The sequence below is a fragment of the Neofelis nebulosa genome, chromosome 17, assembly GCF_028018385.1.
Source record: "Neofelis nebulosa isolate mNeoNeb1 chromosome 17, mNeoNeb1.pri, whole genome shotgun sequence".
In the NCBI taxonomy this organism is placed as follows: domain Eukaryota; kingdom Metazoa; phylum Chordata; class Mammalia; order Carnivora; family Felidae; genus Neofelis; species Neofelis nebulosa.
In genome coordinates, this window is record NC_080798.1 from 10175952 (window position 1) to 10199884 (window position 23933).

A 23933-nucleotide genomic window follows, 5' to 3' on the forward strand; every position below is an offset into this window, starting at 1 on the left:
CCTTTCTGCCCCTTTGAATTCAGTAGTGGCCAAGTGACTTGCCTCAGCTAAAGAAAGAGGGCAGAGGTGATGTGTGACCCTCCTGGGTAGAAGCTTTTAAAGCCAGTGCGTGCTCAGCCATGCCTCTTTCTCCTCAGCCATGGTGACGGCATAATGTAGACACTAACAGCCCGGGGTCCCAGAGTGAGGGTGTCGTGCAGCCAGCTTGCCGTGGGCTTGTAGCTTGATCGGGAAATAAATCTGGGGCACCTGGCTGGCTCAGTCAGCAGAGCATGCTTGCGACTCTTGATCTCAGGGTCATGAGTTTGAGCCCCACGTTGGACAGAGAGATTACTAAGAAAAAGAAGGGGGAACGCCTGGGTGGCTCAGTCGGTTGAGCATCTGACTCTTGATTTCAGCTCAGGTCATGATCCCAGAGTCATGGGATTGAGCCCTGAGTTGGGCTCTGCACTGAGTGTGGAGTCTGCTTAAGATTCCCTCTCTCTCTCCCTCCCTCTGCCCCTCTTCCCTGCTCAAACGTGCTCTCTCTCTCTCAAAAAGAAAAAGGAAAAAAGAAAGAAAGAAAGAAAGAAAGAAAGAAAGAAAGGAGAGAAAGAAAGAAAAAAAGTGAAAAGAAAAGGGAGAGAAAGGGAGGAAGGAAAGAAAGAGAGAAAATGAAAGAAAGAAAAGATTGAGAGGAAAAAGGAAGGAAGGAAGGAAAGAAAGGAAGAAAGAAAGAAAAGAGAACGAAAGAAGGAAAGAAAAGAGGAAAAAAAGGAAGGAAAGAAAGAGACAAAAAGAAAGGAAAGAAAGAAAAAGGAAGGAAAGAAAGAAAGAAAGAAAAGAAAAAAGGAGAGAAAGAAAAAAGAGTGAAAAATAAAAGGGAGAGAAAGGAAGGAAGGAAAGAAAGAAAAGAATGAGAGGAAAAAGGAAGGAAGGAAAGAAAGAAAAGAAGGAAGAAAGAAAAGAGAAGGAAAGAAAAGAGAAAAGAAAAAGGAAGGAAAGAAAGAAAAGAATGAAAAGAAAAGAAAGAAAAAGGAAGGAAGGAAGGAAGGAAAGAAAGGAAAGAGAAAAAGGAAGGAAAGAGACAAAAAGAAAGGAAAGAAAGAAAAAGGAAGGAAGGAAAGAAAGTGAAAAGAAAGGAAAGAGAAAAAGGAAGGAAAGGAAGGAAAGAAAGAGACAAAAAGAAAGGAAGGAAAGAAAAGAAAGAAAAAGGAAGGAAGGAAAGAAAGAAAGTGAAAAGAAAGGAAAGAAAAAGGAAGGAAAGAAAGCGACAAAAAGAAAGGAAAGAAAGAAAAAGGAAGGAAAGAAAGAAAGGAAAAAGGAATGAGAGAAAGAAAGAAAGAGTGAAAAGAAAAGGGAGAGAAAGGAAGGAAGGAAAGAAAGAGAAAAGAATGAGAGGATAAAGGAAGGAAAGAAAGGAAGGAAGGAGGAAAGAAAAGAGAAAAGAAAAAGGAAGGAAAGAAAGAAAAGAGTGAAAAGAAAAGAAAGAAAAAGGAAGGAAGGAAAGAAAGAAAAACTGAAAAGAAAGGAAAGAGAAAAAGGAAGGAAAGAAAGAGACAAAAAGAAAGGAAAGAAAGAAAAAGGAAGGAAAGAAAGAAAGAAAGAAAGAAAGGAATGAGAGAAAGAAAGAAAAAGAGTGAAAAGAAAAGGGAGAGAAAGGAAGGAAGGAAAGAAAGAAAGAGAAAAGAATGAGAGGAAAAAGGAAGGAAAGAAAGAAAGGAAGGAGGAAAGAAAAGAGAAAAGAAAAAGGAAGGAAAGAAAGAAAAGAGTGAAAAGAAAAGAAAGAAAAAGGAAGGAAGGAAAGAAAGAAAAAGTGAAAGAAAGGAAAGAGAAAAAGGAAGGAAAGGAAGGAAAGAAAGAGACAAAAAGAAAGGAAAGAAATAAAAGAAAGAAAAAGGAAAGAAAGAAAGAAAGAAATGTTTATTTCCGTCGGCTGAGAGATTTGGGGGATGTTTGTTACGGCAGCATCACACGGTCTAAGCTGACGTGTACACTCGGCTTCTGCGGAACCAGTCACCCTCGGCCGTGTGCACCCAAGACCACAGACAGGTGCTCAGGGAACAGACTACATGAGGATTCTCAAGCCGGAGTCTGCAGGTACTGAGACCAGCGGACAGGTTTCGGGAACTCTCTGCGCTTGCCTACAAATGGCACATGCGGGACCGTTTTCCCAGGACGGGGCTTGTAACCAATCCAGACTTTCGGATTGGTTAAGGACTCGAGAGACTCAAAGATGTCGGTCCTGAGACGGCATGGGTTCACATCCCGGCTCTCCCACTCGCAAGCTGGGCCACCTCGAGCAAGTTACTTAACCTCTCTGGGCTTGTCTCTTTGCAAAACAGAGCTGCTAATTGCCTAGAGAAGGAAGTACGTGTGAAGTGAATAGTGCCCGCAGGATGGCCCTCATCCCCTTGGCTCAGGATGGCTCACCTCCGTGACATCATTCCAACCGGAAGGACGGAGTCGTCACGCTTAAAATCTCAGGGGATGTTTCGGGGAAAAGTGGGAGAGCGGATGTCGAAGCACCGTGAGCAACGTCTAACGCAGAAACCTTGGAGGAAGCCTGCCCAGCGGTTTCCGGGAAACTCTGACCGGTCAGAACGGTGGTGCGGGATGAAACCGACCCCGAAATTAACGCCCGAGGGTCCTGGACCCGTGACACCTGCTGTTCTGAGATCGAGGCCCCCAGCGGGACCCGAACTCGACACCCACTCGTCCTCACCTCATCTTTCCAAACGCCCCCGCGCCCCCCGCCACCGCCCCGAGTGCTTGGCCTGTTTCTCCCCAACGTTCTAGCCTGTTTCCCCCCAAAAGACCTTCCGCCTAAAACCCCGCCCCAACTGCCCCGTGTCCTACTCCTCACCCGCAGTTCCCTGAGCCTCCAAGCCCCCTGCCCTGCTCGACTCTTGCTACGTAACAAGCCACTCCCAAAACTTACTGGCTTGAAGCAACGGGTGAGTAGCATCTCCCACAGTTCCGCGGGCGACTTAGTTCTCGTGGGCTCTGTGGCTTGACCTGGGTGGTCTTGGCTCGGGGTCTGTCCCCGGACGGCGGCCGGGTGTCAGCGGGGGTCCCAGTTATCTGCAGGCCCCGCGGGGCTGGCGTCTGAGGTAACCCACGCGTGTGGCTCAAAGCCTCGCCGGGCCTGCGGCCAGGAGCCCGTGACTTTCTCGACGATTCCTTGGCCTCGTGCCCCTGCACTGCTGTTTCTCCCCGTCTCTCTGTCTCCAAAGGTCTCCGTCTCTCTTCCAGCGGCCTCCCCTCCTCCCCCGGGGTGGCCCAGACCGACCTCTCTCTGGCGTGGCGGCTGCCAGGTTGCAAGAGAGGCACTGTAGAAGCCACCACAATGGCTCGTGTCACTTTCGACTACATTCTGTCGGTCAAAGCCGGTCACAAGATTGCCGCGGGGGGAACGCAAGCGGATGCCGCCTCTTGATCCGTGGGGCGTGGGCATAAAGAGAGTCGAGGGATGGTTGGTGGCCATTCGTGGTAGGCTGAATACTGCCCCCCCAAAGAGAGCCGCGTCCCGACTCCGTGAATGTCACCTTATAGGACAGAGAAGGATTTTGCCGGTGTGACTCAGTAAAAGGTTGGGGGGGGGGCGGGGAGGGCTCCTGGGGGGGCTCAGCCGGTTAAGCATCTGACTTTGGCTCAGGTCATGATCTTGTGGGCTCCTGAGGTCGAGCCCCGCGTCGGGCTCCACGCTGACGGTGCAGAGCCTGCTTGGGGTTCTCTGTCTCCCCCTCTCTCTGTCCCTCCCCTGCTTGCACTCTCCCAAAAATAGACAAACAAACAAACAAATACAAGGTCTTGAGACGGGGAGATCACCCTGGATGATCCAAGTGAACCCTAAACGCAGTCACGACCTCCTTGTAAGAGACAAGCAGAGGGAGCTTAGACGACACACGGAGGAGGTGGGCAAGCGGAGACGGGGGGCGGAGAGATTTGCGGGCGCCGGCCTTCAAGATCGGGGTGATGGGGCCACAAGCCAAAGAACCCCGGAAGCCTCCAGAAGCCGGAAGAGCCAAGGAACGGGATTCTCCCCTCGAGCCTCCGGCGGGGACGCGGTCCCGCCGCCCCCTTGGTTTTTGGCTCAGAGACCCGTCTGGGAATTCCTCGGCTTCCAGAACTGTGAGAGGACAAAGCCGTGCTGGTGTAAGACCCCAGGGGGTGCTAATTGGTGACGGGCCGCTGCAGGAAGCTGACGGGCCATCTCTCCAGCTAATTCACCAGCGCCCCTTGTCCCTTGTGGTCTGTGTATCTCTACACCTCGAACGCATTGCTTTTGGATTGCGGTAAAAACGCACGAACATTTTACCGTCTGAACGATTTGCAAGCGCACAATTCAGCGACACTTGGTGCATTCACCACTACCTGCTTCCAGAACTATTTTTGAGAGAGAGAGAGAGAGAGAGAGAGAGCGCGCGCGTGCGCCAGCGGGTGGGGGAGGGGCAGAGAGAGGGGGACAGAGGATCCGAAGCGGGCTCTGCGCTTGATGTGGGGCTCGAACTGGTGAACCGCAAGATCGTGGCCTGAGCCGAAGTCGGACGCTCAACCGTCGGAGCCACCCAGGCGCCGTCGACTCGAATCCACTTCCTTTCTCTGTGGATTTGGCTCTTCTGGAGATTTCGGATAAAAGGCATGGGGTTTTGGGGGATCCATCCACGTGGTGGCAGGCGCCAGGAGAACTTCATTCGTTTTTATGGGTAAATACTCTTCCGTGGCACGAACACACGGCATTGTGGTTATCCGTTCATCAGCTGATGGGTGCCACGTCTTGAACTCTTTTTTTGTTGCTGTTTGTTTCTTGGCCAGGGCTCCCACGCTCGCAGCTCTGGAGGCTGGGGAGGTCTCCTCGCGGGGGTCCTCCCGAGAAATGGGACCGACAGGTTCCAAACGGAACCATCTATATGCAGACACAGAGATAGGCTTGTTTTAAAGATTTCCTTTTTAAGGAATCTCTGCACCCAACGTGGGGCTCGAACTCACAACCCCCGGGGAGCAAGAGTCGCACACTGCACCAGCGGGAGCCAGCCAGGAGCCCTGTTGGGTTTATTTGAAAGAACTGGCGGGGTTGGGGGGGGGGGGATGGGCTAACTGGGGAAGGGGCATGAAGGAACCTACTTCGGAAATCACTGTTGCTCTATACGCTAACGAACTTGGATGTAAATTTAAAAAAAATAAAAAATAAAACAAGTTAAAGTCACATGTATATATGTGAACTGAAAATTAAAAATAAATTAATTAATAAATAAATTAATTAATTAAAAGATGAAAAGTAAAAAAAAAAATTAAAAATAAACATAAAAAAGAAAAGAATTGGCCCATGTGATTGGGAGGGGTGGCAAGTCCAAAGTCTGCAGGGCAAGTCAGCAGGCTGGAGACCCAGGGAAGCAGTGACATTGCAGCTCAAGCTGGGGGGCAGTCCGGAAGCAGATTTCCCACCTCCTCCGGGGGGGACTTCGGTCTTTCTCTCGTGAGGCCTTCAACTGATGGGGCGAGGCCCACCCACATTATGGCGGACACTCTGCTTTACTTCAAGTCAACTGACTTAAATGCTAATCTCATCGGAAAAACACCTTCGCAGCCGGTGTTTGGACCAAACAGCTCAGGCACCACAGCCTGGCCAAGTGGGCAGATGTAATTCACAGGGGATCTCTCTCTTCCCCTCGTCTCCCACCCTCTGGGCCCACCCCCCACGTCCCCGCCTGGCCGCTGTCTGAGGCTGGGCTCCACAGAAGCCGGCCCAAGTCAAGGAGGAGAGGCGAGGGGCTTATCCGGGAGGTGATTCCAGGAGACACTGGAGGGAAGGAAATCGTGAAGGGTGTGTTGATGGACACGTCTCCCCCTGCGGGCACACAGGGTCTTAATCCTGCTGGGACCACTCAGGGAGGGTGTGGAATGCTCTCTGGGGTGCCCAGCCTCAGGGTGAGGAAAGTGGGGGTGTGTATCTCCTAACTCTGGGCTTCTTCCGGGACTTGGCCCCCGGCACCTCTTGCCTTGGCCAGAGACCGCACTCATTGCGGGCTGCAGGTGGCAGTGTGGGGACAGCTGCTGGGTCACAGCACAGCCCACAGGGCCTTCCGCCCTCCCTCGTCCAGTGGGGAAATGCATGGGCACCCAGAGGGGAGACATGACCATCCCTCCAGGCCCCTCCTCGGCCCCTGCTGTCCCCCTGAGGACTGAAGTCGGGGAGACCTTCCGGGCCCTCGAGGCTGGGGGGAGAGAAGGGGTGGCCTTCCCGGGCCTCACTGTCTCCCAAGGCGCCTTCTCCCTTGCTCCCCCCGCCCCCCCACTGCTGGCCCCCCTTCTGTGCTGCCTTCTCCCCGCAATTTTCTCCCCAGGAGGCAGAGGGAAAGCAATGTCAAGGATGATGGATTGAAAGGGCCAGGTGAGGTCAGTAGAAGAGGGACCACAGGGCTGGAAGGGAAGGGGAACGGAAAAGAGGAGGGGGCCACGGACAAAGCAGAGACAAAGACAGAAGGCGACGGGAAAGTGGGCTGGGAGAGGGGGGATCCCGGAGACTTTAAAATGCAGCGCTGAGGGAGGTGGGGGGGGGGGCAGGTCGGGGTGAGGGAGCCACAGAGACAGAGACGGGGGAGAGACTGAGAGGGAGAGTAAGAATGAGAGACAGAGAGAGATGGGGACAGGGAGACAGAGAGATCGTCCGGACAAAGAGAGACAGAGAGAGAAAGGAAAAGCTGGAGGGAGAGACACCCGAGACGGCCAAACGGACAGACAGACACACATACACACACTCAAGACAGGGAGGCGTGTGGTGAAAGAGAGGGAGCGGGGGGGGGGGGGAGGAGAAGGGCAGGGACGAGACCCAGAAAGCGGACACTTAGACACAGAGAGAAGCTGGTAGAGAAAAGCCGATTGGAAGGAAAAGGAGGGAAGGGGAAGGGACGGAAAGACAGGAGTGGGGGGGGGGCGGGAGTCGTGGCCAGCGCCCCTCCCCCGCCTGGGTCAGGCCGGTCCTCCCGGTGGCCTCTGCCAAGCCATGGCTAATGGTATGATTGCTTGGTGGGGCGGCAGGCGTCGGTGACAAATGAGCCGCCCGAGTCGCCAGCTCCAGTGACGGATGGGCCCGGGAGGCGGGCGGAGGGGTGGGCGCGGGGAGGGGGGCCTGCAGCCAAGATAAATGTTTCCCTCTCCCGGAGCCACGCAGGGGAGGCGCTGGGGATTCGGGCGATGCATCGGTGAAGGGCCCGGGAGGAAGGGGGGCGGGGGTGAGGGAGACACAGAGGAAGGCAGAAACCCAGGGCCACGGGGGCGGGGGGCGCAGGAGGACAGGAAAAGAGAGAGGTGAGGACACAAAGGCCGAGAGACAGCAGTCCCCAGAGACAGAGAGGGCACAGGGGGAGACAGAGAGACCATCCAGAGACAGGGGGCCGCAGAGACGGAAAGATGGAGGGAGAGACATCTGACCCGCGCCCAAGACAGAAGCGGAGACCCAGAGAACCTTCTTGTAGGATCCCTTCGACCCCGCCCCTGAGCAAGGACACAGATCCTTGCAGAGGGTCCAAGAGCGAGGAAGGAGGAAGAGAGCGGGAGAGACAGACGCTGAGCTGTTGCCGGAGGGGAAACTGAGGCAGAGAGCTTGTAGGACCACAACAGAAGACAGAGGGGCCCCTCCCTCGATTCGGAGCTGATCGTGGGGATGGCTGGGGGCCCCTGGGGATCCCAGCCGCCTGTGGGCAAAGCCCCCAGAGAGGACCGAGCCGAGGGGGAGGGTCCTCCCAGGGCTCAGGGCTCACGTGGGGGATCCGTGCCCACCCTGAGACGCACGCACCCAGACCTGCACGCTCCCTGGGGGTCCAGATGTCGCCCTCGGAGGTGCAGCCCCACGGGGCCTGAGGTCAGAGGGCGATGGGACTGGAGTGTGTGTGTGTGTGAGAGAGAGAGAGAGACAGACAGACAGACAGACAGGCCGGGGGCAGGGCAGTGAGATGACGGCAAACACTCCTCTCTCCTCCCTGCCAACATCTTCCCCCTCTCTTTAATTAAAAAGATTTTTGCCCAAGAGTCAAAGACCCTCTTCCTCATTTGTGGGACTGGAGCGTCCTCTGAGCTCAGAGCAATGGAAAAAATGGCTCTTGTCTCTGTCCCCTCTCCGTCTCTGTCCCCGCCTGGGACCCCCACCCCTGTCTGTAGCTCAGTCCGGGCACCCCCCCCTCCCCCACTCGCTCCCGTCTCTTTCCGGGGCTGTTTCGGCCCGGCTCCAAGTCACACCCCCTCACTGGCCTCACAGGGACACCCCGCCCCAGTTAGGACGCACTCCCCACTGGGGCTGTCACATCAGGTCACTCTTTTTGTTTTCAGGATCAGCCTGGGGAGGAGACCTCGGCCTCCCCGCCTCCCCAGGAGCAAGGCGAGGCTGGGAGCCCAGACCCCTGCCTGGCTCCCCGACCCCCTGAACCTCAGCTGAAGGCAGGGGAGGGAGGGGGACAGACAGAAGAGCTTTGCATCTTTAATTAAAAAGTGATTTAAATTAATTTTCTGCTCCAAAACCCCTATCTGGGGGGCGGGGTGTGTGGCAGTGATTAAAAGCCTTTGGGCCCCCTTGGCTTCCGCCTCCCTTAAAGGGCCAGCGTCACCCAAGGGAAAGTTGCGAGGGGCAGCTTCAAGGGCAGTGAGCGCCCCCTGGCACAGGGGACCCCAGGTTCAGCCAAGGCCCCCGGGGGGCCCGGCTCTCCCTGGTTTAACCATTTCGCTTGCATCCTTTCCCCCCCAAGCCCGTTGCCCACCCAGCAGATGGGGAGACTGAGGCTTCAAGAGACAAGGGTCGGGGGTGGCTCTGGACCCCAGGTTTCCTGGAGGAGACCCAGAGGTGGCCAGGCAGGAGGGCCGTGGCGTGCCGAGAGGGGTCCAAGGACAAGTCAGGGACCCAGAGACAGAGAGGGTCAGAGATCCCGTGTAGGACAGAGAGAGTGAGGGCTCGGGAGAGAGTGATGGAGGGTTCTGGGTTGCAGCTGGGCCCTGGGGCAGTGGGGGGAGAGGAGGGGACCTTCCCAGGGGCGAGGGGGCCCGGGCCATGGTCCTCGCCCTCCTCAAAGCCCTCTGGCTGGGAAGTTCTGCCCCGATTTCTCCTGCTGTAACTCCAGCTGTCTCGCCCCTGCCCGTGGCCTGGGTGGTTTGGTTTCATTTCCACCAGCCGGGAGGACGGAGAAGCGGACTGCGGCAGAGCAGAGCTGTTTATGAGGGTCATAAAAATATCCTTAGCGAGCCCAGCGGGGGTGCTGCCTCCAACCCTTTCCCAGGCCCCCCCCCCCCCCCCGATCTCTGTCCCCTGCCCCCAAGTTTCTGCCCCCTTCTGCCTGGATCTCATGTCATCTCGTTTCTCCCTCGTGCTGTCTCTCGGGAGTGACGGTTGGTAACTTTCGGGGGTCTAGTATCCCCCTTTGTGACAACAGGAGGAAAACAACGGGGCCGTTTCCCTGGGAAAGGAGCACACAGGCCCTGAGCCCACCATTGACAATTTCAGGGAGTTCACGGGCCTCCTGACACCCATTCGTTCATCCCCCGGGGAATCTGAGGACACCAAGCCAGCGAGACAATGAATCCCAGGTGTCTCTCTCCTGCCCTCCCTGGCCTCCTCACTTCCTCCGCCACGCCAGGCACATTCCTGCCCCAGGCCCTTTGCACCTGCTGTTCCTCTGCTTGGGGTGATCTTCCCTCCGAGGTGCACACGCCTCCCGCCGTCACCTTCTTCAGGTCTCTGCCCAGATGTCACCCCCTCTGAGGCCCTCCCCGTCCAGCTTACACAATCTCCTCTGTCCTGCTTTCTCTCAGAACACTTGTCACCTCCGGGCATTATTCTACACTTAGGCATCTACTTACTGGTCTGTTCTCTCTCTCCCTCGCCATTGCCGATAGAACAGGAGCTCCAGGAAGCCAGGAAGTTTGTCTTTTCCCCCTGTTATGTCTCCAGAACACCACCCAGCACACAGTCGGGGCTCGGTATTAATTTCGGTCGCAGAAACCTGCTATATCTCATTAGAACACTAGTTGCAAAGGCTGTCGGGGTCCCGGATCCTCCAGGAATCCAATAAAAACTGCGGGCCTGCTCTCCGAGATATGTGAGCAGCACATGATTTAGCCTTAACTCTGGAGAATCCACAAACTGAGAGCGGGGGTGGGGGTGGGGGGGCCGTCCTGTAAAAGGCAGGGGTCGAAAATGGGCGGGGGAGGGACAGAGGGATACCCCCAGGCCTGCACACACCCGGGCCCGGGCTGACCCTCTGATGGTCCAAGGCCCAGCCTCGGTGTGTACAAAGTCCCGCGGACCCACAACCCCGAGACTCACCATATTCAGAGACAGAAACAGCACTTGGAAATCTTAAACACACCCGCATCCCCAGGCATGGGCCCACAACCAGACACACAGACACAGCCAGGGACACGCGCAAGCGGACACACACACACACACACACACACACACGCAGATGGCCTCACACCCGGGCACATGAGCATCCCTGTCTCCCAGGGGAGGGAAGTTAGGGGGCCCAGAGCAAGAAGAGAAACTAAAATATGGGGTCCTGTCCTCGGTCTGATCTGTCTGCTAGAGAGAGAGAGAGAGAGAGAGAGAGAGAGAGAGAGAGGCAGGCAGACGGACAGAGACAAAGAGAGGCAGAGACAAAGAGACAGAGAGACAAAGAGGGAAGGACATGGGGAGAAAGCGAGAGCGGCGGGCGGACGCGGGGGAGCGCGGCGCCGGGGCCCCCCCGGGCCGGAGCAGGGAAGGGCGGGGAGCGCAGGGAACCGGCCGACGGACAGAGACCTGTGGCGGCCGCCGGGCGGGAGGCGGAGGAGGCCCGGGCAGGGGTGGGTGGGGGGGAGAGGGCGCCGCGGAGTGGGGCGGGCCGGGGGACCGGCGACCCGGGGAGACCCCGACACAAAGGCGGCCCCGGGAGCGGCGGCGGCGGCGCGGGAGGAGGGGCCCGGCCGCCCCCGCCCGCCCCGCCCGCCCCGCCCGCGGCCCAGCCACCGGCGGACAGCGGGTTAAGCATCTCGATGTGGAACTTCCGGATGTGACCGCAGAGAGAGGGAGAGACCGGGAGAGACCGGGAGACGGGGAGAGACCGAGCGGCCCCGCCGCCAGCATCACCCTCCCCTCCCCCGGCCCGCCGCCCCCTCCCCGGCCCGGGGCCCCCTCCCCGCCCCACCCCCGCGCGCTCCCCACCCCCGCTCCCCCCTCGGCATCCCCCCACCCCCTCCGCCAGCCCTGCCGATCCTCCCGGGCCCCGGCGGAGGGAACTGGGGGCCCGGGGAGGGGGCCTCGGGCGACCGCCCCCCCGCCCCACTCACCCCTTCCCTCGCCGGCATGAGCCCCTCGCCGTGACCCCCGCGGTGGGGAGGGCGCCCGGGGTCCATGCTCGCAGCCTCCGCGCTGCCCGGCGCCGGCCACTGACGACGGTGGGGGTGGGGGGGCCGGGCCCCCAGCCTCCTGCCCCACCCCCTGGCGTCGGCACCGCGGCCCGTCGGGGGCCGCTGCCCCGGGCTGCGCCCGCCCCGCCGGCCAGGCCCTGGAGGGACCCGGGAGCCGCCGCCGGCGTCAGCCCATGGCCCGGAGGGTAGGTCTGAGGGCGGGCGCCCGGCGCCCCAGCCCCGCCGCGCACCCCAGCCCTGCACCGCCCCCGCCCCGGCGCTCCGGCCCCCGTCGGCCCATCCCGCCCTCTCCTCCACCTCTTTCTCTGCCTCCCCTGCCTGTGCCCCGGGTCTCCTCCTGTCTCCTGTCTGCCCCGGCTCTCCCCTCTCTCCGCCCCCGGGTCTCCCGCTCTATCTCAGGTCCTTTATCCTACCCCTTCCTTCCTCTTCTGCCCTCCCCAATCCTTCCCCGCGGTCTACTTTTGTTCCAAGTCCTCCTGAGGGGTCGGGGTGGGGACAGTGCTGGGAGAAGGGGTGGGGGCGGGGGGTCTGGCCAGGCCGGGCTTCCATGGTCCGTGGTCCTGGGGATGGGGAGATCAGAGGAGACGGGCGAGGAGGTGAGTACGCACCTTTGGGGGCGGAGGGGGTGGGAACACGCAGGACGGAAGACCCTTACTGCACATCTTAGGACGCGCGAGGAACCGCGGGGAACAGTCGGGATTCAACTTTGGGGCTCAGGAGAAGTTAGGAGAGGACGACGAAGAGAAAGACGGAGAGAGGGACCCACGCACGCAGAGCCTGGCATCCCGCAGGGGCCAGGGCGCCCCACGGCAGGAAGGCTCGCGCGCCTCTGAGTCTCTTGGCCTCTTTGAGCCTCAGTCTCCTCCTGCCCAAGGAGAGGGTTTGGCCTGAGTGGCTTAAGGTCCCTCTGGCCCCCGTCGCGCGCGCGCGCGCGCGCGCGCGTGTGTGTGTGTATGTGGGTGTGCGCGCGCGCGCTTCTGTAATGACAGTCGTTCTCCTTGCGGCGGGTGGCACCGGTGGGTTTGCCGCGGTTGCGCGGGGTTACACTCGGTTCAACAAGTGTTTACGGAACGTGTGCCTGGCGCTGTGCTCCGTGCCTCCATCGTTCATGCACGCATGCGCGGAATGTCTCGGTCGCTCATTCATTCGCTCTCCCACTCAGTCCTGGGCCTTGGCGGGAGGGGGTAGGTTCATAGGCGGGGTGGGGTGTGACACGTTGTTAAGGGACACTCAGATGTGCATATTTGACAACTGTGAGATGAAACTGAAGTAGGGAGGGGACAGTGCACACACACATATATGCATAAATGATGTGCTGCTTTTATGGGAAGGGTCCCGGAGTGAGTCTCTCTCTCTCTCTCTCTCTCTCCCTCTCCCTCCTGTATCTCCTCCCCTCCATCCCTCTCTTTCCTCACCTCTGTCTCTGTCTTGCATCCTGCCCCCAGACTCTCTCTCGGGATCTCTCCACGGCTCTCTCCCCTCCTCCCTCCTGTCCCTGCTCTGGGAGGAGCTGACAGTTACCAGCCAGCTGATCCCTGACCCCCACCCTCACCCTCAGACCTGAGACCTGGGTCAGTCTCTCTCCTCTGGACCCTCCTGCCCACACACCAAGAATCTCTGACGGGACATTCTCACAGACCAGGGGTATAAGGGAAGACCCTGGGACAGGGCTCTCAGTCCCAAAGAGACAGCCCCGTGGGACATCCGGGGCCCAAGGCGGCTGGGCTCAGACACAGGGAAAGAAAGGGCTCGTTCCTGAGGGCAGGGAGAGCATCTCCTGGGTGCCAGGGTAGGGAGGTTTCCTGATGCCTCCCTGGGGCTCTCTCCCTCTCACCTCCCCCCAGTACGATGAGCTGCCTCACTACCCAGGCATCGTGGACGGCACTGCAACCCTGGCTGGCTTCTCAGAGGCAGTGGCCGCGGCACCGAGAGCCCCCGGGCCCTATGGCCCACACCGGCCTCCCCAACCCCAGCCCCCGGGCTTGGACAGTGATGGCCTGAGGAGGGAGAAGGACGAGATCTATGGGTGAGTGGGGACAGCTCTCGGGATGCGGGCCCCCTCTTCCGTGTCTCTGACTCTCTCGCGCTGTCTTGATCTCTCCATCTCTTCCCCTGGGTCTCCTGTCCTTCTCCCAGGTGCTCCGTCCTCCGCAGGCCCCTGGCCTCCCCTCATGAGCCTTCTCTCCTGCTTCCCCCAGACACCCGCTCTTCCCGCTGCTGGCCCTGGTCTTTGAGAAATGTGAATTGGCCACGTGCTCGCCCCGAGACGGGGCCGGGGCTGGGCTGGGCACACCTCCAGGCGGTGACGTCTGCTCCTCTGACTCCTTCAACGAGGACATCGCTGCCTTTGCTAAGCAGGTAGGCACCCCCGTCTGCTCTGGGCCAGGAGAGCCAGTGAGGAGAGGAGGGCTGGAGACAGGACGCACCCTCTCTGGCTTCTCTCTTCCTTCCAGGTCCGCTCCGAGAGGCCCCTCTTCTCCTCCAACCCGGAGCTGGACAATCTGGTGAGATCTGGGCCCTCCCCAACGCTCCCTCCTCCATAGGGGTCTCCTGTCCCTCCCTCCACAGCCCTGGGGTTCGTTGTGGGAGCGGAGAGGAGATCACCTGACCCCCTTTCCCAAATAGTGATCGTTGTTGCCCGTTCGCAATGACTATAGCCAAGAGTTTGAGAATGGGGACCGATGGCCTGGGTTCAAGTCCAAGCTCTGCCACTCACTAGTTCTGTGAACCAGGGCAAGTAGCTGCATCTCCTTGTGCCTCAGTTTCCTAGCTAGTAGCAATTTCTATCTTGTAGGGCTGTTGTGAGGATATAATGAGCTAAAAAGAGTCAAGCACTTAGATCAGTGCCTGGCACTGAACAGAGACTCAATAGGCATTGGCTGTTCTATCAGTCAGGATGAGAACCTACCCCAAAATGAGGGCAGGGACTTGGCTGCGAAGGGGAGAGGAGAGAGGAGAGAAAGGCGAGGGAGAGGGAAGGAGAAATACCCTGGCCTCTCTCTTCCTTTTGGTTTCCAGCTCCTGCCGGGGCTTCCTATTGGCCGAACCCTTTGGCAAAGGAGTCTGGGAAATGTAGTTCGCAGGCAAAGGGTGGGCCGTGGAGCAGGGGACAAGATGGGGTATTTCCATTATAGCGTACGTTCCTTCTCTCCTCTTGTGATGGATCCCTTCCTGTCTCTGCCCCTCTTGCTTCTCTTCCTTTGTCTCTGACTCTCTAACATTCCATCTTCCCGTAATTCTGCGTCTCTGTCTCTGTTGCTCTCTGCCCCTGTGGTTCTGTTTCTGTCTCTCTCTGTCTCCCTGTCCGCTGTCTCTGTCATTCTATCCCATTCCTCCCGTTCCTCTATCTCCTTTTCTCTCCTTTCTCCTCCTCCTCCTCCGCCTCCTCTCGTCCTTCTCCCTCCTTCTCTCTCTTTCTTCCCCTGCTCCTTCCCTCCCTCTCCCCCCTCCCCGTCCCTTCCTGTCTCCTTCTACAGATGACACAGGCCATTCAGGTGCTCCGGTTCCACCTGCTGGAGCTGGAGAAGGTGAGTGCTTCCCACTCCCCTCACACCCTCGCTTGCCCCCCCCCCATCCCTGCTCTCCTCTCCCCCTCCACCCCTCCTTCAGGCTCTCTGCCCACTGGAGTTGGAGCCGAATGCTGCCCCCGTCCCTGTACACCCCAGCCCTGGCCCCCGGGTGGCCCCCCCCCCAGTACCCCGGTGCCCCCCCAGGTCCACGACCTGTGCGACAACTTCTGTCACCGCTACATCACCTGCCTCAAGGGAAAGATGCCCATCGACTTGGTCATCGAGGATCGGGATGGCGGCTGCAGGGAAGATCTCGAGGACTACCCGGCCTCCTGCCCCAGCCTCCCGGATCAGGTGGGCCGGGGATGGGGCACCAGGCGTCACCCCGCGACCAAAGCCATGAGCAGGCACAGCTGGGCTACAGCGTGGGGGCGTGCATACCACCCAGACTCAGCCACAGTCAGACACGCGGGACCACAGGGCTCGTGCCCCCCGGCGCGGCGGCTACACAGACCGGGACCTGGCCGGACGACGGTGCATGCGCGTGCACACACGCACAGGCACACACTCGCGCCAGCAGACCACCCGTAGACTCGGCTACACCCACACACCCTACCGACACCCGCGACGGTTATACCACATGATACAGGCTCCCGGCCACAGCACGACACAGACCCGGGCGTGCCGCACGCAGCAGACACAGACGGGCCCCGAGGACCCTCTGCCCCACAACTCCTAATCTGCACCTGCTGAGCGAGAGCCCCACGGCTGTGGGGCCGGTTACAACCCACTCAGTGGCCCAGCCGTGTCCCGCGTCTTCGAGCAGCCTCCGATGCACACCCAGGCCGATCATCCGGCCCCACAGAGTCGCAAAGCCACCCGTGTCGCAATCCACACACGCTGTCTCGCAGACGGGACAACCGGCCGCTCGAACAACAGCCACAAACTTAGAACACTGGGGCCCTGTGATAGTCACACACAGCCAGCTGGCCGTCTCAAAGAGTGATGCAGTCATGCTCCCATCCTGTCGCGTGTCCCAGCTGTGCCCATGTAACTCGCAGCCACGCCACAGCCGCCCCCTCTCCGGGGTCAACCGTCCCATCTCGGGCAGGGACGCGAGCACACTGACGCGTGCCACACCACAGTTTCAAGACCGCTTCAGGCACACCGATGTGGGTGCTCACCCCAGCATCCCATCAGATCTGGGGCTACCCCTGGAGCCATGCTCAAAAGCCTTCAGACTGATGATTCTCCAGTTTGCACGCCTGCCCGCAGTGTGCTCGAACGCACAATTCCACGCAGACATACCAAACCCTCAGAAACCTTCTCTGAGCGGCGGCTTCCCCAGCTCAGTCCCGCAGGACACAGAGGAGGCACCCACACTGGGCCGTTTGGGGAGGGACTGTTTACAAAGCAGCGACCGGGGTCAAGGGCAGTCAGTGGGGCAGGTGGGGGTACCCTGGGGGTTCAACAAGAGCTGAACCCACCCAACCTGCCTCCCAACAATTGAACTGATCCCTCAAACCAAATGCCAAAGAGGTCTTGATTCGGTCTGTGTGGGTGGGTCCGCCTCCTGGGACGCAGAGTGGGGGTGGGGGTGGTGAGGGTGCATCCAAGGCATTCTCAAGTCCCTCCAAGTGTGTCGGAGTTCGGACAGAGGAAGCACAACCCAGAATTTCCCTGATGGGCAACTCAGAGAACCGCCCCCCCTCAATCTCTGAAAACTGGAAGTTGGTTTTTTGGTTTTTTTTTTTATCCCCCGTAAGTTTAGCGCAAACTCATTTCACAGCAAAATCTGACCTGAACTAACGAGGGGCTATTTATAGCCTTTATTTATTCCACTTCGTTAAATATTCATCCGTTTTGCTGCAGAAATGTTAATGAGTTTGATGACGAGGTGAAGTCCCAGACCCTAGGGGTGTTATGAAATACGCAGTGTGTGCGCGGATTTACTGTCTAAAAACGTGAAGAGTTCTGGGGCGCCTGGCTGGTTCAGTCAGTACAGTATACGTGACTCTCGATCTCCGGGTGGTGAGTTCGAGATTACTTTTAAAAATGAAAAAATAAGGGGCGCCTGGGTGGCTCAGTCGGTTAAGCGTCCGACTTCGGCTCAAGTCACGATCTCGCGGTCCGTGGGTTCGAGCCCGGCGTCGGGCTCTGTGCTGATGGCTCAGAGCCTGGAGCCCGCTTCGGATTCTGTGCTGCCCTCTCTCTCTGCCCCTCCCCCGCTCACGCTCTGTCTCCGTGTCTCTCAAAAATAAACATTAAAAAAAATTATAAAAATAAATAAAAATGTGAAACACTCTGAATTCTGAAACACTGCTGGCCCCCAAGGATTTCAGATAAGGTGCCCTAGATCTGTATAAACGCCTCTTCACCGGGTGATTGCTATGTGTCTTTATGTAAATTAACTCCTTGAGTCCTCACCCTGCTCTTCGAGGTGGGGAGAGTTTATTGTCTTCCCTTGAAGACACAGAGGCACAGAGAGGTGAAGCGACTTGCCCAAGGTCACACAGCCAGGAAAGAGGCAGGAACAGGCTCTATTTACACTCAGGGGTCCCAGCTCCAGAGTCCCTGGTCTCAGCCACTGTGCTACATTGGCGCTGACCTCCAACTCTTGTTTTCCAGAATAATACTTGGATTAGAGACCATGAGGACAGCGGGTCCGTACATTTGGGGACCCCGGGTCCCTCCAGTGGGGGCCTGGCCTCCCAGAGTGGGGACAACTCCAGTGACCAAGGTAAGAAGCCTGGCAGGTGGAGGACAAGTGTGGGAGTCAGTCTGAGGATTGGAGTTAGACAGCAAGTAGGACTTCCACAGGCACAAGGACGACTGGGGTGTGGAGCAGTCTCGTGGGTGAGGGTTCTGGGTCTCTCTGGTACCCCCCCCCTACTGCCCACAAGCACGGCATGCCTGTCCTCCCCCAGGAGACGGACTAGACACAAGCATGGCCTCTCCAAGTTCAGGGGGAGAGGACGAGGAGCTGGACCAGGAGCGGCGGCACAATAAGAAGAGGGGAATCTTCCCCAAGGTGGCCACCAACATCATGAGGGCCTGGTTGTTTCAGCACCTCTCGGTGAGAGCCCCGGGCCCAGGGGCAGCGTGGGCGTAGAGAGGGAAGGCGTGTGGTCGTGTGGAGACTGAGGCCCCGAGAGAGACCCCGAGATGGGAGATCCAGGCCCAGGGGAAATGTTGAGGGCGAACCTCAAGGGGAGGGGGACTGGCAGGATCAAGCATCCATGAGCGCTCCCTGTATGCCAGGTGCTTGCTGCTAAGGGCTCCGAACTCATTCAGTCCTGACCTCAACCCCCCACCCGTTTGTTCCCCCCACTCCCCTCCCCCCATCGGTCATCACCATCCGGCCAAAACCAAGCCTGCGAGGATAGGGCTGTGGGTGGCTCCATTGTGCAAAGGTCTTCCAGCCAGAAGTGGGTTCGGAAGCAGGCGGTTTGGCCTTCACCGGTGCGCCGCACTGCCTCGTGGGGAGAGCTGGGGGGGTGGGGACTAGAGACAGGAAGAGAGTCAGGGAGAGGCTGAAACAAAGAGAGAAATGGAGAGATGTGGGGTGGACTGGATCAGAGCAGGGTAGACACAGGGAGAGAGTCACAGGGGGACTGAGAGAGGGAGAGGGATTGGGACAGGGAAGGACACACACAGGAACCCGTGACAGAAACTCCGAGAGGGCTGGTGCTGGGCTCTGTCTCCTTTCCGGTGCTGGAACCCCCAGCTTCGGTCTCCCTAATGAGAGCTGGCCAATTAGCCTGTAATTGCTGGAAGAGGCGGGGGCGCTCACGGGCATAATTGCCCGAAGCTTGGCTTCTCCGCTTCCTTCCATTGGGCCTTGGGGGGAGCGTGGAACAGCTCAGACGAGCTTTCTCCTGGCTCCCCATCCCCATGGGGCCAGGCCTTGGGGGGTCAGATGGCAGCTGGGCAGGCAGGGTGACTCTTGCTGGTGGCCACAGCACCCGTACCCCTCGGAGGAGCAGAAGAAACAGCTGGCGCAGGACACGGGGCTCACCATCCTGCAAGTCAACAACTGGTGAGTGACCTAGGAGGCCTGCGCGGTCCGTGGGCCCGCCTGGGGTGGGAGGCCGGGCGCTGTCCGCGGTGCTGACGGAGGCCGCGAAGCCCCTGGGAGCCTCTCTTCTCCCCTCCCCTGTCCCCGTCCTCTTTTCCAGCTCTGTCTCGGGTGTTCATTGCTGCCTCTCTCCTATTCCCTCTTTACACCTCTCTCTGTTTCCATGACCCCCTCCCAGGTTCATTAACGCCCGGAGACGCATCGTGCAGCCGATGATAGATCAATCCAACCGCACAGGTACAGGGAGAAGGCGGGGAGAGAGGGTCTAGTGTTCCCCGGGGAGTGTCAAGGCTGGGACCCGCACACCCTGGGGCTCAGCCTGCACCCCTCAACCTCCCTCGCAGGGCAGAGTGCAGCCTTCAGCCCAGAGGGCCAGCCCATGGGGAGCTATACGGAAGCTCAGCCACACATGACAGTCAGGCCTCCAGGTAAGGCCCCGCCCCTTAACTAGGCCACGCCCCCCAGCACACCAGGCCCCTCCTCTAAATGATGATGCCCCACCTCTTGGGATTAACTTCAGGAATAGTACTTCATTCGCATAACAGTGGAGCTGGGGAGACAATTGTAGATTTCCAGATGCCCACCTTTTCTTAGCCGAATTCGCTTCTTCCAGGCTCTGCCCATCCATTGGAAGGCTCTACTTTTCCTCAAAGGACCAGTCCTTTCTTAAATGACGACTCAGTCGGTCTCGATAGATGGATCCCCTGGGGAAGGAGCAGACAGGAAGGATTCAGGGGCATATGGAGATGTCTGGTGAAGAACCACTAACCCTCCTCTTTTGTCTTCCAGGGCCGATGGGGATGAGTTTGAACTTAGAAGGAGAGTGGCATTATCTATAGATTCAGGACAAGTGTAAGTGTCCAATGTCTAGGGGCACTGGGTTGGGGGTTGTGTGGCTCTCAAACCTTGGTAAGAACTCCAGATTCCAATATTCCTCCAACCCAGAGCAGGGTCAGCAGGGGTCCCTGAACTGAGGGTTCCCCAAGGCTTAGTAGGAAGATGATTCATCTATCCATCCATCCATCCATCAACTCATTCACCCGTCTCTGTATTTATCCATCCATCAGTCACCCACCTACACACTATCCATCCAAAATATATCCACTCCCTATCCATCCAACCACACATGCGCCCACTTATCCATGCATTCGCTCAGCTACCTACCTCCCCGTGATCCATCTACGCAGGCAACTACTACCTGTCTTCATCAGAAAATACATCTACCCACTCATCCACCCACCTCCCCATTGGTCCACCCACTCGCATATCCACCTAGAATGCACTCACCCACCTACCTTCTCACCCATTCATCTACCCACCTATCCGTTCATACGCCTCCAAAATATGTTAAACCCTCGTTCCACATCCTGACCAGCCCCCGGTAGAATCCTGCTCTTGAGAAGATTCTGGGCTTGTGAGGAAATGGACATCAGAAACGAATGACAGTCCAGAACAACAGCGAAAACAATATAACACAGCTTGCTCAGAGGAGGGAGACATCACTCATCCCTGAGATATTAGGAAATATTTTATAGAGGAAGTGACTTGTGGGTAGGGCATTGAAGGATGAATAGGGATCCAATGGGGAGGAAAGGGGGGCAAAGTAGTAGGGTGCATTCTTTTATGCTCCCAGGTCTTAAGACTTTAGAGCATCTTCCCACTTAGTCTTCATAAAAACCCCAAATTTGGGGGGAAAAATATTCTTATTTCCATGTTACAGAGGAGAAAAGTGATGCTAAGAAGAGGTCACTTGGGCAGGTTCACTTGGCTCAGAAAAGCAAAGGGAACAGCATGTGCAAAGCCCCAGGGTTGAGAGGCTTCCTGGAATTTCTAAAACACAAATCAGATCTTGACTCTCTCTGTATTAAGACTCTGAAAGCCAGAGTCTTTACTTTAGCACTGCTTCATTCATTCATTCATTCATTCACTCATTCATTTAATGCACATTCTCTGAGCATTTCTGTACCCTGCCCCCACAGGGTTCACTGTCCAGTGTGGGGGGGAGACAGACCTGTCTTCAGACAGTGATGTCCCAGAGTGGGCAGGGCTGGAGTGATGGAACCCAAGAACTGAAGGAGCCCAGAGGGGGCATCAAACCCAGGCTGGGGGGTTCAGGGAAGACTTCCTGGAAGAGGGGACTTGGAGCTGAGACCAGGAGAATGGAAGGAGCGAGGCAGGAAAGGAGAGAACAGCATATGCAAAGGCCCAGTGCACTTAGAAGCCTCACAGCTATGAGATAGCACCCTGCTCCCCCCACCCAGTCACAGCCATGAGGGGAAGGGAGGACTGGGCTAGGCTTGCACTGGCAAGCTGGGTGGATGAGTAATGAACTCAGGTCCAACAGGAAGGCTGGGAGATGGGAGTGGAGACCTAGGAGGACTTAGGCATGGAGGGGCATGGGGACTGGAGCCTGGGAAGGAAAGAGGGACAGGTTTGTTCAGGGACTGGCAGTGGGAGGTCAGTGGGGGTCTCAGCTCTGCCCTGACCAACCGAGGACAGGTGTGGCCTGGTCTGAATGTCAGGAGAACCTCGGGGAGGTGAGGGGTCTTGGTCCATCTCTCTCCCTGTCTTCCTTTCTCTTTCTTGGTCTTAATTGTCTTCTTGTCTCTTTTTACATCTCTGTCTCTGTCTATGTCTCCCTTTTCCATTTCTGTTCTGCTTCCCTCCCTCCCTCCCTCCCTCTGCATTTCTCTTGCTATGGGGCTGATGGGGGCTGCACAGAGGGGCTGATGTGGAGCCAGACCCCTCCCCACTTCCTGACTTGGCCTCTTGTCCCCTGTTCACAGACCCCAGCCTCTGGACTGTGACCGCCAGGCTCACACCTGGTCCCAGTCCCTGCCTGGCCCCCTGACTTCAGGACCCCACCTCCTAAGGCCCCCAACGCAATGCCTACCTCCCTGGGGCCCCGCCGGGACATGGGGGCCTGAGCGCCCACTCGAGGGGCTCTCAAGGACAAAGACAAGGCCTCCAGGCCCTGCGCCCCACATCTGCCCTCACCTCTGCCTCGAACCCAAGCTGAGATCCTGGGCCTGGGTCTTCAGAAGGTGGTGGTTGGGGATCCCCCTGCCTCCAGGCTAGAGAAGGGACTGGAGGTGGGCTGGGGCTGTCAGGGAAGGAGGGTCAGCTGGATCCGACATTTGGGAGAGGCCCCCTCACCCTCCAGCCCACTCCCTCCCCTTCTCTCCCCTACCTCCCTTCACTGATGTCTTCTACTTTTTTTTTTTTTTTTAATGATAAAGTCTTAAAAACAAAAAGCCACCGATCTGAGTTCTTGTGTCTCTTTTGAGATTCAAATACTCATCAATTTGAAGCACCTGAATGACTATAATAATAATTGATACTCTCTCTCCCTCCCGGCCCCCTCCCGCTCTCTCCGCGCTCTCCTCCGGCGCTCCCACCCATGGCTTTGTGGTTTAAAACACCAACTTCTTTTTTAGCTCATTATTCTATAGGTCGGTATACTACACTCTGCTGGGCGGTTCTTGGGATTTCAAAACAGGGCTCTCCTGTGTAGCATGGCTGGCGACAGGTCAGCAAGGGGGCTCCGCTGGCTGGCAGCGAGGCCACAGGAGTGACTGGACCTCACGATGACATTGATGACAAGGTGGTCTGGTTAACTGGACCCCAAGAGAGAACAGAAGGGCCCAAGGCCTCCTGAGGCCCTGGCTTGTGTCTGATACCTCGTTACCTTGGCCACAGGTCTCAAGACCGGCCCAGATTCAAGGGAGAAGAAGCAGATTCCACCCCTTACAGGGCGGGGAAGGGGGGCTGCGAACTCATAGCACAAGCGATGGGGAGGAATGAAGAATTATGGCCGCTTTTGCATCCCCCTCCCACACTGTGGCTCACAGATGACTTTTCTTCGTCTGTCCCATGGGAGATAAATGCAGTTACCCAGAGCGATCCTTGGAAACATGTATGTGTGGCCAACAGACCAGACTCCAGCCCAACGTGCCTGGGTTCAAATCCCTGCTCTGCCCCTTACCAGCCCCATGATACTCACTTGGAACACGCAGACCTGAGCTTGGAAACATGAGGCCCTCAGAGGCCATCTCAAACCACCAGTCACTCAATACTCATCTTTTTTTTTTCTTAAGTTTATTTTTTTTTAATTTTTAAAAATATTTTTATTGAATTTTGAGAGACAGAGAGAGTGAGAGCAGGGGAGGGGCAGAAAGAGAGAGAGGGAGACACAGGATGGGAAGCAGGCTCCAGGCTCCGAGCTGTCAGCACAGAGCCGGACGCGGGGCTCGAACTCATGGTCCGTGAGATCATGACCTGAGCAGAAGTTGGACACTTAACTGACTAAGCCACTCAGGCGCCCCCTTATTTATTTATTTTGAGAGAGACAGAGTGTGCATGCGTGTGTGTGTGTGTGCACGCGCGCGCTCACGTGTGTGAGCAGGGGAGGGGCAGAGAGAGAGAATCCCAGGCAGGCTCCCCGCTGTCAGCGCAGAGCCCCACTCAGGGCTCGAACTCACCAACCGGGAGATCATGACCTGAGCGGAAACCAAGAGTCAGACGCTTCACCAACTGAGCTACCCAGGCGCCCCATCGATACTCATCTTCTACGATGCAGCAGCCTCTAGACCCTCGTGATGCAAGCAGGGAAACTGAGGCCCAGGGCCCCCAAGCCTGTTCTGTCTCAGGCCGTGTTAGGCTTTGACCCACAGAGGCCTTGAGCCCCGACCAGGTGCTCAAGGGATCAAATATCCCTCATGGGAATCTCAGCTGCCGTCAACTCCAGGATCTGACGATCCTGCCGATCCGTTCCCAAGACGCCATGGGGCTCAGTGGCAAATTGGAAGTTGCTTGGGTTTAGACCCTTGTTTGTGGAAAATAGCTCAGTGCCCCTTCCAGACCTCTGTCCTGGCTCCTCCCTTTGCCCCGGATCCCCTTCTCCACCTTCTCCGGCTGAGTCACCTGGGCAAAGATGCAGGAGAGGCCAAACCAAAGCACCCCCCTCCTGACTG

General features: G+C 57.7%; 2 protein-coding genes across 3 annotated transcripts in view; one reads left to right on the plus strand and one right to left on the minus strand.

The window, feature by feature from the left end:
- Positions 1–11394: 11394 nt before the first annotated feature.
- Positions 11395–22276, plus strand: MEIS3 (Meis homeobox 3). 2 transcript variants are annotated; one of them, XM_058707295.1, is made up of 13 exons: positions 11395–11558; positions 13218–13399; positions 13572–13731; positions 13827–13877; positions 14850–14900; positions 15087–15236; positions 17511–17622; positions 17810–17958; positions 18845–18921; positions 19139–19197; positions 19305–19388; positions 19750–19812; positions 21747–22276. In XM_058707295.1, exons 1-12 carry the CDS (start codon positions 11547–11549, stop codon positions 19797–19799), a joined length of 1137 nt encoding a protein of 378 aa, XP_058563278.1. In that variant the 5' UTR covers positions 11395–11546; the 3' UTR covers positions 19800–19812; positions 21747–22276. The 2 variants fall into 2 exon arrangements, with proteins under 2 accessions (XP_058563278.1, XP_058563279.1); XM_058707296.1 differs by having other exon boundaries at positions 15138–15236.
- DHX34 (DExH-box helicase 34) overlaps positions 19578–23933 on the minus strand; it is a 40161-nt gene continuing 35805 nt past the window's right edge. The window contains exon 19 of the mRNA XM_058707287.1: positions 19578–19664. Coding sequence (XP_058563270.1) covers positions 19639–19664 — 26 coding nt within the window. The 3' untranslated portion in view covers positions 19578–19638. The remainder of the gene's footprint in view (positions 19665–23933) is intronic.

Coding starts and splice junctions, on each gene's coding strand:
- MEIS3 (XM_058707295.1), top strand. Junction 17,623..17,809: donor GGACAACTCCAGTGACCAAG/GTAAGAAGCCTG, acceptor GTCCTCCCCCAG/GAGACGGACTAGACACAAGC. Junction 18,922..19,138: donor ATCCTGCAAGTCAACAACTG/GTGAGTGACCTA, acceptor ACCCCCTCCCAG/GTTCATTAACGCCCGGAGAC.